Below are 18282 nucleotides of genomic sequence, written 5' to 3'. Positions count from 1 at the left end.
GGTAGGAGAGAAACCAGCTAGATGCAGACTTCAATTCTAACAAATAAGTTGCAAGCCGAAGGGAGGATGTTGCCCTCTGCTGCCAAAACCCTGCAATGCCTTACCCACCCTTGCAATGTACCTCTTCACAATGCTGGGGTCCTGCATTTTGCTTGTGCCTTTTCCCCACATCTGCCCTTCCTGAATCACCATGCTGCACTACTTGGCTCGTTCCAAGGTGTCATAGTCTTAATGTTGTGTTGGACACCTAACCCTCCTCTGCAACGTTTTTTGTTGTTCCATTTTTCCCAATTTTGGTTGCAGCTGAAGGAGTTGAAAAGTCTGCAACAGCAGTATGTGAGGATTGGGGAGGAGACAGCTGAAATATCTCAGCTCCAGGCTCAGCTGGAAAACCAAAAGCAACAGATAGCTAATTACCAAGTAACCCAGGAGCAACTGAAGCAAGAATATAGTGCCTGCCAAGAAGAATTGGGACACCTAAGGTAATTATTTGATTGTTTGCTCCATTAATTTCTGATGTTGCTTCTAGCTGGCTCAACGATTTGGTTTTCTTACTGCCCCACATAAGCATAAGCAACAAAATATCTACCCAATGCTTATCTTACTGAAGGAACAGCTTTGGTTTGGTCAGCTTGGGTTAGTTGGACTAAATTATCTCATCCCGTTGCCATATTTTTTGATACTGCTTTGAAATGTTTGCATTTATTTAGTCCACCAAGATTTTCTTCAAAATCCACATTGTTATTTTGAAGCACTGTAACTGCTGTAACTATAAGCGAATGACTGCTATTTTGGACTATGAATATCCTATAGACATTGAGGCAAGAGGAAACCAACAGTGGTCAATATCCTATAAATAGCATTGAAAGAAGGGATAAGCCTTGACCTGTATCCTGTTTGAAACACTGTGAGGACCAAACAAGTTTGGATGATATCTCATCGATTTTATCCTGTGTGTGAAATTCCATTGCTATGTTGCAGGTCTGAGAAGTTGTCTTCTGCTGCACAGAGTGAGAGGCTGAAGGAACAGTATCTGATTGCTGTGTCAGATAAGGACAAACAGATCCATGAGCTTCAAAGCATGTGCCAGGAGATGAGGCTAAAGTTAATGCAGCAGGTACCAACCAGGGGTTAATCTTTCTTAGTTTGCCAACTGATACTGGCTCGGGAACTAAGTTATTTCCTCACCTTTATACCATGGAGTCTTATGGCACTGAAACAGGCTCTTTCAGCCCACACTGTCTATGCCAGCTATCAAGTACCCATCCTTGCCAATCCCATTTACCAGCACTTGATCTGTAGCTTTCTTTGCCTTGGCAATTCAAGTGCTCGCCTAGATACTTATTAAATGTTGTGAGAGACTCTGCCTCCACCACCCCTTCAGGCAGTGTATTACAAATGCCAATCATACTCTTCATGAAAAAATTCTTCCTTGTGTCCTCTCTAAACCTCTTGCTCCTTCCTTAAACCTATATCCCTCTACTATGGGGAAGAGTTTACTTCTGTCTTCCCTTCCTATACCCCTCAACAATATTGTATACCTGTGTCAGATTCCCCCTCAGACTTCTCCACAAACTCAGACAATCCAGTCTCTCCTCATCAAACTATTCCATCACAAGCAACATCCTGGTGAATCTCCTTTGCACTTTCTTCAGTGCAATCACATCCTTTCTATACTGTGGTTACCAAAACTGAACACGATATTTCAGATGTGGCCTCACCAATTTTTTTGATAAAGCTGTACCATAACTTTCCTTCTCTTATATTCTATGCCCTGGCTAATGAAGGCTAGCATCCTGTATGCTGCCTTTACCCACCCTATCAACTTGTGCTGACACCTTCAAGGATCTTTGGACTTGTATGTCAAAGTCTCTCTTTTCCTCAATACTCCCTAGGGCCCTACCATTTGTTGTAAATGATCTACTCTTATATGATATCCCAAAATATATCAATCTGCCCTATCAAGATTAAATTTCATCTGCCATTGCTCTGCCCAACTTAGAATCTTTATTAATATGTCTGCAGTGTGAGACTATCCACATCACTATCCACAATTTATATCAGCTGCAAACTTACTAATCATATCTCCTATGCTAACATCTAGGTCATTAACTTATGTACCAAACAATAAGGGTATTTATTCTTGTGGAACAACACTGTACCAGTATTGATTCTTGCGGTACGCCACTGGTCACAGACTTCCATTCACAAAAGCAACCCTCAACTATCACCAATTTGCCTTGAGCTGTAATGTTTGGGCCAGCCTTCTGTGCAGGACCTTGTCAAGTGCCCTACCTGGGGAATGAAGGACAGGTTGTTCCAACATCAATCCATGGACCGTGCTGCAGTATGGGAGTGCCAGATTTCCTAAGTTCATACGAGTCAGTTCTGATCAAATTCCAATAGCTCCACGTGGGGGAATGGCTGATTCTGGCTGTGATGCCCTTGGTGACCAGGTTGAGGCTCACTGTCTGGATGTGTGGCATGTGATCTCTTGGAATAAGTGTAGGTGGTATGCTACCATATCATGGTCCAAGCCTTGTCAAGGGGAAAGAGACATTGACATTGTTCTGGGAGGATGAATGCAAGAAAGTGGAGGTTGCCACAACATACTTTGCCTCTGGTTGAAGGTTGTGACTTTATGCCGATAATTTCCAGACTCTCAGAAGAACAAGCTAAACTGAGATTAGTGTCTCAATACAGATTCAGAGTGTCACTTCCTGAACACAATATTGCATCTGTCAAACAGGGACATGCAGAGGCAGCTGACCTTGGTGAGGCTCTTAAAGAAGACCTGCAGATCGAGAACAGGCAGCTGAAGGGCCAGCTGAATGACAGCCTAAAAGAGCTGCATCAGAAGGAGCTTCGTATCCAGAAACTCAACAGCAAGGTGAGTGCAGAGCACAGGTTACTTGCATGCCCTATTCCTGGTGTGAGAACTTTTACTGAGCCAGTGTTTTCCCATCTAAGTTGGAAGACCCCAAACTCAAACTGCATTCCAGACCATCCCAGAGAGAGGAAACAGGAGCTCCAGCTCAAAATTCTGGATTAACATCTAATAAGATCTTCACGTTTGCTGGATGTGAGGGCCGAGAAAACACTGTCAATTGTCAAATACATGCGCCATTTAGCACATATCCTGAGTTATTTTTGCTTTCTTCAGCTGCTGTGCTGATTTGGGATTTCTGGTACTTGGTTTGTAAGGTCCTGTCTTTATAAGTCTGGGCTGGTTTGGTACTGAGCCACATGACAGGTAGGGTCTGAGAACATGTCTTCTATTTGAAGAGGGATTGAGAAGTATGATTAGTTGATAGAAGCAGTCAATTGCTGCTCAAAGTATTAACTTCTTGTCACTTCCTCTGAAGGTGTGAATTGTCTGTCACCATTGGAAGTACTGACACTCCCCTTCTTTCCCACCACTCCACTGAGGTGTTGTACCCAACACTCTGGCTCTCTGTCCCCACCCCCCGCCGAAGGCGCTGGCTCTCTCAGCCCATGCGTTCCTCTAAAGCAGCTAAATCTCTCAGCTGTCGAGAGGTCAGTCTAATGAGTGGTGTTCACGTCCTGAAAATGAATTATAGAAAAGCTGAGTGTGAGATTTTCAGCATTTGTTGATTCTAGCAAAGAGAGCATAACATCACCTTGTGTTCACTGATATGTGCACTTTGTTTTCCTACCCCTGTCCTCGCCATGTAATCTGCAGATGTCTGTGGTGTTTGAAGAGAAGATTGCACTCTCTGCCCAGGTGCGGGCCACAACACAGAACCTGCGTGACACACAGCAACGACTGAATGAGTTACAGTTGCATCATGCAACCCTTGAACACCAACTGCAGGTGTCCACAGGGCTGCTGGATGAGAAGGAGAAGGTGGGTGAATGGAGGATGGAATATTCGCACATCATATATGCACAGCAGGATGCTAGGTGATGGTTAAAGTTAGAAAAATGAATCCTGGGAAGGGTTCCAGTGTATACTTTTCTCCTGGGTATGTTTTATTACGTATCTTTTAGATTCTGTCTTGTAGATCTGTTATTTTGTTTCCAAACCATTCAAATACCTTTAACTGTTATCTGTAACTCAGACCAAGGTATCTGTCATATCAAATCTCTGAATTTTTTGATTAGATTCAGGTCTGAAACTTTCTCTCGCGTATCTGTTATCCTGTATAAGGTCACAAGATTTCTTAGATTCAGAGTGCAAAGCTGTGATGTATCTTCTTGTGCAATGATTATTTAGGGAGTTGTATTGTCCTCGTTGACCCTCCTTGTGGTTGTGTTTTTCTCTGGCCTTCAGACAGACCTTATGGTTGACACTGCGCCTGGTGGCCCTCAGGAGAAGGACAGAACTGAGATGCAGGTTAAAGAAACTGATCTGAAACACCTAAAGCAAAGGTACAAAATTGGACATTTGTTTGTTAATGCTGTCTCCAAAATAGCAGGTGCAGTCCAGTTCTGATGAATGGTCGTTGACTTGAAACTTTACCACTGATTCTCTCTCCACAGATGCTGCCTGACCTGCTGAGTATCCCCAGCATTTGTAGTCGTTATTTCAGATCTCCGTTTTTTTTTTGCTTTTGGATGCAATGGGGTTCTTGTGCAGTTATCTACTCACCCGTTTCCTGGAAAATCACTTTTCTACCCTTTCTACAATGGAAGATTGTTGCTAAGGGTGGAGATTCCTGTTATCTTGCCTACTTTTTAACAGGCACTGTTTCACACTCCTCGGTTTTCCTTCTCTTACCTCTTTAATACAGTAGTTCATGATTAGAGTCTTCTGGTGCCAGTTGGTTACTCTGCATGAAAAATCTTACCTGTTTGACTTTGTGAGACACCAAACTACCCATGTGTGTCTGGCAAGCTGAGTTTGCAGCACAGGTCACTGGGCAATAGTTGTGAATAGGAACTTAACATACTGCTCCCTCCACAGACTGGAGGACACAGTAACCCATGCATATCAGTGGTAGTGTAATGTTGGTAATTGGTTATTACATCATGAGGCATAATGATGCATGAAGGGGAGGAATTTCTGGATACACAATTATCTTTCAGAGGAAAGCACAGATTCGGGAAGAGGAGGGTGAGAACTCGGAGACTTGGGCGGTGTTGGGAAAGATTGGTGCTACCCAGCAGCAAATAAGTACTTACTACCTCTGAGAACATGCAGAGAGATTATTAGGACCAAGCTACTATAGCTCAGGAAGTTGCTCAAGAGGCAGAGGGAAGAGGCATGAGAAGAATAGAAAAATGGCGTTGGCAGGTAATTTAACTCGGGGATTGATTGCGTTCTTTGCAGTCAAACAACAGTCACGGTGGATATATTCCTTACCAAGTGCTAGGATGAGGGATATCATGAGGTGTTAGGAGAATTTGGAAAAAGGTGAGATTGACAGGAAATAACTGTAGCAACAGAAAGAATGTCCTGCATGGGGCACATCAGGTAGTGGAGCTAAATCTAAAAGTAAATCCTCAAGATCATAACCGAGTTACTGCCCGAGCCATGTAAAATTAGTTTAAGGACAGCAGATTAGGGAGATTAAAACATAGCGAAAGGGCTGATCTTGCTAGGGGGTGCATCAAGGTGGTTCCCTTTCACTCGATGTTGGCATTATGGACAGAAGGGAGCTGTGCTAATAAGTCAGGCTGCACCGGAACTAGAATAGGTCTGGTGCCCTTTTGGAAAAGATTAGAGGTGGCAATGACCTTGAACCAGTAGAGAGGGTTGGGAGCTACGAGGAATGAAACCAGCATGAATATAAATACATACAATTATAAACATTTCAGTTACAAAAAAATGTGTATTTTTGCAAGTGTTTCTTTTTAGGGAAGGCCAAGTAAGTATTCAGGATTATGCACACAAATAATGGAGGAAGAGTAGGAAGTGAATTGAATAAAATAGGTAGACTGGCCTGGAAAGAGCTATGTGGCCTCTTTCTGTGATTTATCTTCTGTCTAACCAATGTCATCACTGTTATCACAACTGAAGTGATCTCTTGATGTTATGCAGGGACCTATCGGGCATATCTGAATCTGACTATCTGGTCTACATATCTGTTATTCTGAGCAATGTCTTTTTTATCTCAGCACCCACAAGGCTTGTACATTTGATGCTATCTTTTAATATCAAAGTACAGGTTCCTGGAATGGCAGTAGTGATTTGGTATATCATGTCTGTGTTGACTTTATCCCTCAGACTTTATTGCCTTCACACCAAAATTGCATCATCTCTCAAATGGCTAATAAATCCTAAATTAGCCTTCATCATACTTTTAGAATTTTTCAACTTCTTACTCATTATAAGAATTAAAATCCTTCCTTTGACAGAATACAGATTTTTAATGTGCAGCCTGTCTTCCTCTCCATGACAATCTCCTTAGAGGTTTCCTGAGCTCTGTGATCAGGAAGGGTTGTGGGTGGCAGTCATGTCTGAAATGAGAGAAAGTACCAGACACTACACAGTAGCTGCTTCAGTGTCTTAAAGATAGGAAGTGAGTTAACACTTTGGGAGGAACCCTCTGCATCTCAGAGCACTGCAGTCTCTCATTGTTTAGATTTGTTTTTTAATTTCTCCTGCCAAAGTGAACAGTTTCACATTTTCTCACTCCCTTAACCTACCTCTGTCCCTTTATAGCTTCCTTATGCCCTCTTCACAATTTACTTTACTAAGCATCTTTGTGTCTTCAGCAAATATAGCAACCACACCTTCACTGCATTCATCCAAGTTGTATATATGAATTGTAAAAGGTTGCGACACTATATTAAAATTAACCAAAACAATACTTGTATTTGAATTGAGTGTTATGGCTTTGTTAGGCAACTTCAATATCTGAGTGGGTGGGAAGCATTGATTTAAACATCATTTAGTTCACCTTATCCATGTAGAAGTGACTTGCAAAGCAGGAAGACCCTGAATTCGGTTGATGGCAGGCTGATGGTTGCATATTGACCTCAATACTGTTGGCAAAATGATTGTGACTGGGGTGGGGAAATGGAGTCGTAGTGGGTGGCTAAAAAAAAAATCCCCAAGGGATCATAATCTCCAGTGGAGCATTGGAGGAGTGGAGAAATAAATTGGCTGGTGATAGGGAAGGCTTTGAGGTAGAGGAGATAATGCTCTTTCCAACAGTTTACATTGACTCGACCTTTATTGCCTTGAATATAGTAGATTAAGGTTAATTGTTGTTTAAGGTATTCAAAGGAGTTGATATTTAATCTCCATTTACTCAATTTGTCTGGTGTGAGAATCCAGAGTGAGGAAGTACAGATTTCACCAAAGTTTTTTTTGGGTGATGGCAGCAAATGCTTCTTCACACAAAGGCCAGTAGAATTCTCCAACCGTCTTCACCTTCCCCTGGCTCCCTGCGGTGGTAAAGGATAAAAAGGAAAAGGTACTGCAAAATAAAGATAGAGACTTGGAGAAGGGATGGGGGCAGAATTGGCACAGATAAATTGGAATCAAAGCTTCACAGACTATGAATACTTGATGGTCTTTGTGGAGAAATATTTCAGTCACAGCTTTGATACATTGTTAAGGGAAAAGATTCCAGGAAACTGGTCCAAAAGAGCATTTGACAGATGCCAGATTGTTAACACAACTGTGATTGAGGTTGATTTAAAAAGAACTTTAGAGTCATAAAGGGAAATAAGTGAGACAAAAAGAGAACATGATGGCAAACATAAAGGAGAATCCAAAAATATCATATGGAGATTTGAAAAGGAAAAGGGTTTTAAGTACTGAGGTGGAACCAGAGACCAAAAAGACAATTTACATGTTGAGGTGGAGGACATAACTTGGATACTAAATGAGTATTACATCACCCTTTACCAAGAAACAAGATGCTGCTGTAATTGAGATCCCATAAATCACCGGATCTCTATGGGATGCACTCTAGGTTGCTAAGGGCCGTAAGGAAGGAAATTGCAGAGGCCCTGGCCATAATCTTCCAAACATCATTAGATTCTAAACTGGTGCCTGAGGAGTGGAAAATTGCAATGTTCACACATTCAAAAAATGGGGTAGGAATAAATGCAGTAACTATAGACCGATCATTTAAACCTCAGTGGTGGGAAGATTCTTGAAGCAATAATCAGAGTCTGAATTATCAGTCAGTTGTTCAAATAATGAACTGATTACAGAAAGCCAACACAGATTAGTTAAAGATAATTTATCAGAGTTAAACACATTTTTTAAAATAAAGTAGGAGAGTTAAAATGCAATTGTTGTGGTAAGTATAGACTTCCAAAAGTCACTTAGAAAGGTGATACATAATAAGCTTGTCATCAAGGCTGATACACATTTTGTTTATGTGTATATTGAGTGGTTAGGGTCTGGAATGCACTGCCAGAGTTATTAGTGGAGGCAGAGTCGATCTTAATGTTCAAAAAGGAGCTTGGAAGTATCTGAATGAAAGAATTTCCAGGGCATTAGGAAAAGAATGAGGCACTGGGACTTGCACACAGCCAAAAAGGACTAAATGAGCTGAATGACCTCCTTCAATGTTGTAACCATTATGTGATTCTGTGAAGGGAATTAATGGATTCAGAATTGGTATTGGTTTATTATTGTCACTTGTACAGTGAAAAACTTGTCTTGCGTACCGATCGTACAGGTCAATTCATTACACAGTGCATTGAGGTAGTACAGGGTAAAAACAATAATAGAATATAGAGTAAAGTATCACGGCTTCAGGGAAGTGCATTGAAGGTAAACAATAAGGTGCAAGGTTAAACGAGTCCATCTCATTGTATAAGGGAACCGTTCAATAGTCTTATCCCTGTGGGATAGAAGCTGTCCTTGAGCCTGGTGGTACATGCCCTCAGTCTCCTATATCTTCTGCCTGATGGGGGAGGAGAGAAGAGAGAATGACCAGGGTAGGTGGGGTCTTTGATTATGCTGGCTGCTTCAACAAGGCAGCGAGAGGTATAGACAGAGTCCATAGAGGGGAGGCTGGTTTTCGTGATGCGCTGGGCTGTGTCCACAACTCTCTGCAGTTTCTTACGGTCCTGGGCAGACCAGTTGCCATACCAAGCTGTGATGCATCCAGATAGGATGCTTTCTATGGTGCATCAATAAAAATTGGTGAATGTCAAAGGGGACATGCCAAATATCTTTAGCCTCCTGAGGAAGTAGAGGCGCTGGTGAGCTTTCTTGGCTGTGGTGTCTATGTGGTTAGACGTGGTTAGACGAGGTCAGACTATTGGTGATGTTCACTTCTAGGAACTTGAAACTCTTAACCCTCTTCTCGTCGGCATCATTGATGTAGACAGGTGCATATACACTGCCCCCTTTCCTGAAGTCAGTGACTGGCTCTTTTGTATTGCTGACAATGGGGGAAAGGTTGTGGTTATGACACCATATCACTAAGCTCTCTTATCTCCTTCCTGTACTCTGACTCATCGCCGTTTGAGATACGGCCTACTACGGTGGTATCATCTGCAAACTTGTAGATGGAGTTAGACCAGAAACTGGCCGTGCAGTCATGAGTATATAGGGAGTAGAGTAGAGGGCTGAGGACACAGCCTTGTGGGGCACCAGTGTTGAGAATTGCTTGAGGTGTTGCTGCCTATCCTCACTGATTGCGGTCTGTTGGTCAGAAAAGTCAAGAATCCAGTTACAGAGGGAGGTGTTGAATCCCAGGTCTTGGAGTTTGGTGATGTTTTCTTGGAATTATAGTATTGAAGGCAGAGCTGTAGTCACTGAGCAGTAGTCTAACGTAGGTGTCTTTACTGAGTAAATGGGATAAAGATTGTGATCAGCCATGATCAAACCGAATGGCAGAACAGGTTTAAGGGATGAATGGTCTCTCCTTATTCCATGTTGCTCTGAAAATTGTTCCCTTGGTTTGCATTTCACAGGCTAATTGAAGCTAAACAGTTACAGGACAGAACTGAGCAGGAGCTGAGCCATTTGGAGAGTTTGCTGGCTGAAGAACAGGAAAAGCGATTGGCTGCTGAAGAAGCCCTTCTCTCTGCTGAACATCAACTGAAAAGGTAAGAAAAATATGAGCTTGAACCCTGTAATTAACAGAGGGGATGAATAGCAATTCTCTTCTCCTCCCATGTTCCACCGACTTTGTATTTTAGTGGACAAGAGAATGGTGTCTTGTATTTGAAGATGGAAGAACTCAGTATTGATGCAAATGTTCAAAAGTGCCAACTCTCAAATGCAGGGGTTGGGGTTTAGATGAGGCAATTTATTTTGTTTTCAGAGATTTAATCCAACCCAGCCACCTTCCCTCCAATACCTACATGCCACCTTCTCATCTTCTCACGTAACTACACTCACTGACCTACCTTCTGCCCATCTCCCCTCTCCCCTTCTGCTCCTAAAATCACTCAATCCCCCCTTTCTCCCCATGTTCCTTGTCCCTTCCCACTTTATCACTGCAGTAATCCCACCTTATCCTCATATCCTTCAGTCCACCTTTCCCAAAATCCCTTCACTGCACCTCCTCACCAGACCTTTCCAAATTCCAGCCTGTCCTCAATTCTACACAATTTCTGTCCATGTCCCTCAACCATCCAATGGGGGAAACAAAGAAACACAAAGTGAGGGTGGGTAACTGTCATAATCCTGCAGTTCTCTAATTGAAGAGTGGTGGTGTAGATGTCTCAGGAATATTTGAGGATGTATATCACCATGCAGTGCAAAGTTTGACATCAAGCAGGTGTATTGTGAACCTGGGATGGTAAGGAGTTGTGGTAAAGGTTGTAATAGTTCTTGGTGTATGATACCTTTCAGTGTGGAGCTGAGTGAGTGGGTCAATGCCCAGGAGAGGAACCTCAATGCCTCAGCCTTGACAGAGCATTCCCTGTTGATAGATCTACCGGAGAGTGCCACTCCCAGCAAGGTAAGTACCTGTGCAAAGGAAACACTTTGGCATCGATATACACATTGTTAAGAATAGTTCTCCTCATTCCAATACAACCATCCCACTCTGTTCCTTAACACACCTTCCCGAGTGACACACCTGTCTCTACTACCAGCCAACAACCTGCCAGTCCACACCCCTCATTATCTCATACAACGTAGCTACTTGATACCCATACACCAAAGATCCTCTCACTACTCATCATAAGATTTCACTCTCTACAATGTTGGGCCATTCTAATCTACTGCTGGCCGGTGTGGGTAGCGAGGTATTTTCATTCCTTGTCACATGCTAATTCCTGTTCTGCACTTTTTGTCATCAGACGCGGAGGAGCTCCAATGTGAGGTCGTTTTGTTCTCTGTTCCATGCCCGACATCGGACCAAGTTGCTGTTTTCCTTGTATTTTGTTGTGCTACATGTACTGTTCCTCTTGTGTTTCACTGGGAACCTCTAAACTCCAGGATGTCTGATGTTCTGCTCGGATAGGACTTACAGACAGTCAGCTAATGGAATGCACTCGTGGCACTTCACACCAGGAACACTAGCTTTAACTATGCTTGGAGATGAAGATTTCTTTTGTCTTCAATGGGAATTTCTACCTGTTTGCAAAACGTGTTATTTTACTCTGAGTTTTTCTTTCTGTTTTTAACTGATGATATTGCTCATTTTTACAGTACTGTAGGGGATCTGATCTTGTGGGTTTGCCCTGGATAGTAATGGGCATTGGTAAATATCATGGGCTCATAGAGCACAAATAGTGAATAGATGTCAGGTTGTACATTCAGGAGGTGTGACTAGGTTACACCTAATTTCCCTCTGATATCCTCCTCCACATACCTGCCATGAGAGAGGAATGATTTGTTTACCATCTTTTCCAAGGAAGGAATATTTTCTCCAAAGAAACAGAATAGCTTTCCTTATTCTGCACATGTTCATACACTTTGGTTCGTTATTGCTGTAATGTAGATGAGTGGTCAGCAGTCTGCAATTTCAGATATGCTTCAATAGATGGTAGTGTTGCACTACTATAAGCAGCACACTACAGAGAGATGACCCTCAAAGGGAATGCTGCAGAATGTAATATATGTAAAATGCTTTACAGTCATTAAGATCTCATTATCTTCGGGAAAGGAGAGAATGGAGCTGAGGGAAGAATAATCCAACACGGGATGTTTGTCAGTTCAGGCAAGAGAGAGAAATTGCAATTCACAGTCAAATACATTGTTAGATTTTTGGAAAATTCCGACAAATCAGGGTAAAAGTCTTGTGGTGTCAGGCAGGACATTTCACTTGGTTGTAAGTGGTCTTTGGGTGAACTGGACACATGATTATATATCTTTACCAGTTTCAGCTATTTCCTGTTGCCTTATGGGGTTGTCCCATTTGTTCTGTCTGTCAGCTGATTAACAAGTGCCTTACCACAACACACTTACATTTTGGACTTTTAAACTCTTTGTGATTTTGATATTGGTTCATCCTTACAATTGTTTTGCTGCTGAAATAGTGCAACTCCAAACCCTGTGCTTGGAAGTCTCAGTGGAGGGCAGGGGGTGATCTGCAATATCAAGGAAGGGGCATTGTACTGTTGAGGAGGCATGAGGCTTGTAGTATTGGCTGTCTGTAACATAGTGGGGTGTGGACCATTCAACATATGGAGCAGAGCAGTGGGAGAACACTGATCACTTGTTTATCCTGTGTGGAGAAGTTGGTTTACTGGTTTGCGTGCAAGTAGAATGTCATTCTGGGTTGGGGGCACGACAGAGTGTGACAAAAATACGTAATACCAGGAGCATGACAGCAGAGTGTAATAAAGGGCTGTAGCATGCAGCGATCAGCCAGTCAATGGTGACCAGCACATGACAGGAGTTCATTGACAAGGAGAAATGGAAGCAGTGATAATCTTTGCCAACAAGGTGTATTTAATGGCAGTGCTGGCTTGGGTGCGACAAGGATGACGATAAAGTATGGTAGGGGAAGTGAAGGCAGGATGCGTCAACAAAGGCCTTTTTATTTGCTTCTGGTGAGGATGAGGTGACGTGTTGTGAATGCAGGTTGTTGCTCGATCTCTTCTGTAGAGAAAAGAGGGGAGATAGGTTTAAAATACAAGACATGAGCACCATTGGGTAAATGTACTTCTGATGAGAATGGAGACAACTTGCAGGAATATCCCAAACTGACCCCTGACCCCTGACTCTTCACCACACATGCATCCCACTGGCTCAGCAGCTCACCAGTGATTGTCAGGGGTACAATTGGCCCCAGGTTCCAGGTAATAGGGTTTCCAGTCTGGCACCATCCATCCCAAACATTGTCCCCAATCTAGTGTCCCGAGTCCTCCAAGCTAAGAGCAAAACCCAGCTGTATGCTGTCCCAAAGGGTGCCTTCATCCTGAGAGTAATTACATTTCCCATGCCCAAAACAAGAAGGGCCCTCATCCCAAGAGATTCCTCTTCCCTCAACATCCCCATAATCTCAATCTCAAGAACAATCCAGATGTTGTGAGAATACCTGGGTTTTGGTCACTTGAGCAGCAGCGCAACGTTGCAGAATACAGGTCAGATTATGAGTTGTCCTGTGTATGTATTTGTGCAGTTGGAGGTTTCCTGCATTTTAATGAAAAACTTCTTCATAGTTTGTGAAATCACAAGGAGTTTAAAATATTTTTATACATAAAATATATTTAAATATTCCATTTTACTGGGGAGATTTCTATTTCTTGTGTATAGTAAATGAGAGGTCTGTACTTAAGGTGCTCCTGTTTAATTTAAATTGTCTATTTATAATATGCAACTCAGATGAGTAGTGTATTCCCTTTTGTTGGGAACTGTAGATAAAATGGTTGCCAATGGTTCTCTGCAGTAAATGAAATGGCTGCTGATATTCAAACTCCTTTCACACTGTTTGCTGCGATTTTTCCATGTTGGGCTTAAATATTGAGGGAGGGGTCAATGAAGAGTCAGCAGCACTGCTACAAATCATTGAAGTTGTGGCAATAGTTGGCGGGGAGAGTAAGCTGGAGGTACACCAATGACCAAAGTATACATGTATGGCTTTGAATAAAGTATTTTTGAAAACAAACTGATGTCTCAATTTTTGCACTCATTGCTCATTTAGTGACAGAAGAAACAGAAGCAGGAGTGGGCCATCTGGCCCTCTGAGTCTGTTCTGCCATTCATTAAGATCATGACTGATATTCTTCCTCAACACTGTTTGCTTGCACTATCCCCATACCACTTGTTTTCCTTAAAATCTAGAATCTATTGAATAAACTCAACATCTGAGCCTCTGAATCTTTTGAATTGTGTGTCCCATTGCAGTTTGAGTGAAGAAATTTCTCCTCCATCGTTGAACAGCCTAGCCCTTATTCCAAGACTGTGACCACCCCTGGTTCAAGCTTTCTCAGCCAGGGGAAATGTACTCCCTTCATCCAGCCTGTTAAGATTTAAACATTTTGTAGGCTTCAATTAAATCTCATTCTAAACTGGAGAGATTACAGGTCTAACTTATTCTGGAAACAGTCTAATGATTTTTTTTCTGTACTCCCTATAAGGTGCATCTTTCCTTGGGTAAGGAGATCAAAACCGTACACAAGACACCAGGTGCAGTCTCGCCAACATCCTATATGACTACAGTAAGATTTCCTTACTCCTGTATTTAAATCTTCCCTTAAACACTAACATGTCATCTGCTTTCTTCATTGCTGTCTGCACCTGCATGTTGGCTTTTAGTGAGTTGTGTACCAGCACACCAAGATCCATCTGAACATCAACATCCTTAGTCTTTCACCATCTTAAAAACTCACCTGCTTTGTGCACCAAATTGGATGACCTCACATTTTTCCAATTATATTCCAGCTCTTTTTGCTCACTTGCTGAGTTTACCTATATCCCCTTGAAGCCTCTTCACATCCTCCTTGCAATCTCTACTTAAGTTGATCAGAAAAGTTGGAAGTATGGCAATTGATCCCAATGGACAAATCATTGAAATAGATTGTGACTAACTGGGTGCTAGACACCAATCCCTGTGATAGCCCATTGGTCACTGACTACCAACTTGAACATCTGTTATTCCCACTCTTCCTGTCAGATAATCAAATCTTATTCCATGTCAGTATATTAACCCATGTCAGTATATTGGGGCGGCATGGTAGCGTAGCGGTTAGCGCGACGCTATTACAGCGCCAGCGATCGGGGTTCAATTCCCGTCACTGTAAGGAGTTTGTACGTTCTCCTGTGTCTGCGTGGGTTTCCTCTGGGTGCTCCGGTTTCCTCCCACCTTCCAAAGACGTACGGGTAGGTTAATTTGGGTTTAAAATGGGCAGTGCGGACTCATTGGGCTGGAAGGGCCTGTTACCACGCTGTAAATAGATTTTAAATTTTTAAACATTTTTTTAAAAATTTTATCTCCTTGTGCACTAGTTTTGTTGACCAGCATGCAGCACAGATCAACAGGGGGCTTGGGCCTGCTCCAACCCAGCTGCACCTCCTTTGCAATCTTTCAGGAAAACAAAAGGTGACAAAGAAATAGTTTAAAAAAAACAAAAGTCTTGCAAGAGACATCAAAACAAGTTTACAATTACATTGGGCAAATGAGTGCAGGCTGAATCGAGTTTATGTAAATGAGAGTAGGTGCATCAATAGGAAAATAACACACATGAACTCTCAAGGAAACAATTACTGAATCATGGACAAGGACTTGCCAAAATTAATGAAAGAGTAAGAGTGATGAATAAAGTAATGGCACTAAAGAGCTGCACAACTTCCCGGGATATTAAAGGATGTAAGTGAAAAAACTGATGCCTTAATTTTAATACTTCATTTGGGAATAGTTCTTTTAGATTGTGTAAAAAAAAAAATTACATGGCACCCTGCAATTTCTGAAAGGTAAGAGATTGAAAGTAGGCGTTTATAGGAATTTGTTGCGAAATATCAACTGTCTATAAGTAAGGGTAGAATAAAAGCACTGAAAGTTTTCAGTGGATCAGGAAGCCACCAAATGTTTGTAAAGGCTAGGTCAACCTGACCAAATTTTTTGAAATGAGACATTGGAATGACTTTGCATTTCACATAAGTAGAGACATTTTGTAAAAGAACAGCCATGAAATTAAAGGCAGATCACTGACCAGTAGAAGTTGGCTGAGTGTGAGGGGGCTGAGAATAGGGAAAATGGGATAGGAATCAAATAAGCTGGATACAACTGTTTCACAGCATCAATGATGAAAGAAAATTCTGAGATACTCAGCAAGTATCTCAGAATGACTTGGATGAGGATGTGGAAGGGTGGGTTAGTAAATTTGCTGATGATACAAAGGTTGGTGGTGGTGTGGATAGTGTAGAAGGTTGCTGTAGATTACAACAGGATATTGATAGAATGCAGAGCTGGGCTGAGAAGTGACAGATGGAGTTCAACCCAGATAAGTATGAAGTGATACACTTCGGGAGATCAAATTCGAAGGCAGAATACAAGGTTAGTTGCAGGACTCTTAGCAGTGTGGAGGGACAGAGGGATCTTGGGGTCCACATCCATAGATCCCTCAAGGTTGCTACGCAGGTGAATAGGGTTGTTAAGAAGGCGTATGGAGTGTTGGCCTTTATTATTCGGGGTATTGAGTTCAAGAGCCGCGAGGTGACGTTGCAGCTCTATAGAACTCTGGTCAGAGCACACTTGGAGTATTGTGTTCAGTTCTGGTCGCCTCATTATAGAAAGGATGTGGAGGCTTTAGAGAGGGTGCAGAGGAGATTTACCAGGATGTTGCCTGGATTGGAGAGCATGTCTTATGAGGATAGGTTGAGCAAGCTGGGGCTTTTCTCTTTGGAGAGGAGGAGGATGAGAGGGAACTTGATAGAGGTGTACAGGATGATAAGAGGCATAGATCAAGTGGACAGTCAGAAACTTTTTCCCAGTGCGACAATGGCTAACATGAGTGGACATAATTTTAAGGTGATTGGAGGAAGGTATAAGGGGGATGTCAGGGGTAAGTTTTTTACACAGAGTGGTGGGTGCGTGGAACGCACTGCCTGCAGAGGTTGTGGGGGCAGATACATTAGGGACATTTAACAGACTCTTCGATAGACACATGAATGATAGAAAAATAGGGAAAATAGGATAATGTGGGAGGGAAGGGTTAGATAGATCTTGGAGCAGGATAAAATGTCGGCACAACATTGTGGACCGAAGGGCCTGTACAGTACTGTAGTGTTCTATGTTCTAAGTCGGGCATCAAAGCATCAATCTGAAACCTTAACTATTTTTTGTCTTCACAGATGCTGTCTGATTTGATGAGTATCTCCAGCATCTTCTGTTTTTATCTCAAATTTCGAGAATCTGCAATTTTTTGATTTCTGCTGGTTTCTCAGGTGCAGCCCAGTTATTCTCTGTACTTATCAATGATTTAGACACTGGCATGAAAGCCACCTATCCATTTACTGATTATTTCCAACATTTTCCTTTATTTCAGATTTCCAGCAAGTATTGTGATCCGTGTGTCAAAGTTCCAGCATTCCCCCCCCCCCCACCCCATCTCTACTGCTCTCATTTATCTCCTATATTTACACTCCAGACAGATCAGCTATGATTAGCAAGCATTCTACTCCCATTCTTAGATGGCATCCAAAGCAACCATGTCAGCTGGACAATCTTGGTATCCACCCTATCACAGACATTCCTTTTGTCCTCTCCACTCGTCCTTGTCTCTGCAACTTAAAACATGCTTGCTTTCTCACACTTCAAGTTTTGATGAAGGGTCACTAGCCTGAAGTATTAAACTCTGGCTCTCCCTCCACAGATGCTGACTGACCTGCTGAGTATAGTATTTTCTGTTTTTAGTGCAGAATTCCAGCATTAGCATTTGTTTTCTTTTCAAGCCATGTTTCCATGTTTACCAATCACAAAGGTAGATGACATTGTAAACAGTGTAGATGGAAGCATTAAGTTATCAAGAGATATTAATGAAGAAAGCACATGTGCAAAATTGTGGCAAATGAATTTCATTGCCAGCAAGAGTATCTTTTTTGGATTGAAAAAGGATAAAATAGTTGTTTCTGAATGGTGCTAAAACTGGAAGCAGTGGAGACTCAAAGCAGATTTAGGGTCCATAATGATGTTATTTAAAAACCATCAACAGGACTAAAAAAGTATCAAGGTTACTAGAATGCAGGCCTCAATATCAGGAGAAGTGGAACACAAAGGTGAAGGAGTTATGTTACAAATAGAAAGGGGTTCCCTGGAATTCAGAAAGCTAAGGTGAATTTGGATGCAGGATTTTCTGGGTGATTAAAGGGAAGTTAATTGGAACATGGAGCTGAGTAAAATAGAGGGCTATGGGTAAGCCTAGTAATTTCTAGGGTAGGGACATGTTCGGCACAGCTTTGTGGGCCGAAGGGCCTGAATTGTGCTGTAGTTTTTCTATGTTTAT

General features: G+C 42.2%; 1 protein-coding gene across 1 annotated transcript in view; it reads left to right on the top strand.

Annotated features, from left to right (window-relative positions):
• The window catches only part of LOC127580247 (golgin subfamily B member 1-like), a 72007-nt gene extending 58061 nt beyond the window's left edge, over positions 1–13946 (top strand). Inside the window, exons 16-23 of the mRNA XM_052033399.1 lie at positions 304–482; positions 982–1117; positions 2750–2890; positions 3704–3868; positions 4295–4392; positions 9853–9987; positions 10739–10847; positions 11191–13946. Of these exons, the coding sequence (XP_051889359.1) occupies positions 304–482; positions 982–1117; positions 2750–2890; positions 3704–3868; positions 4295–4392; positions 9853–9987; positions 10739–10847; positions 11191–11322 (1095 nt within the window). The 3' untranslated portion in view covers positions 11323–13946. The remainder of the gene's footprint in view (positions 1–303; positions 483–981; positions 1118–2749; positions 2891–3703; positions 3869–4294; positions 4393–9852; positions 9988–10738; positions 10848–11190) is intronic.
• Positions 13947–18282: the final 4336 nt, after the last annotated feature.

Source organism: Pristis pectinata, chromosome 19, assembly GCF_009764475.1.
Source record: "Pristis pectinata isolate sPriPec2 chromosome 19, sPriPec2.1.pri, whole genome shotgun sequence".
NCBI lineage: Eukaryota > Metazoa > Chordata > Chondrichthyes > Rhinopristiformes > Pristidae > Pristis > Pristis pectinata.
The sequence above is the reverse complement of the archived record's forward strand: the minus strand, read 5'-3'. Positions and strand labels throughout refer to the sequence as shown.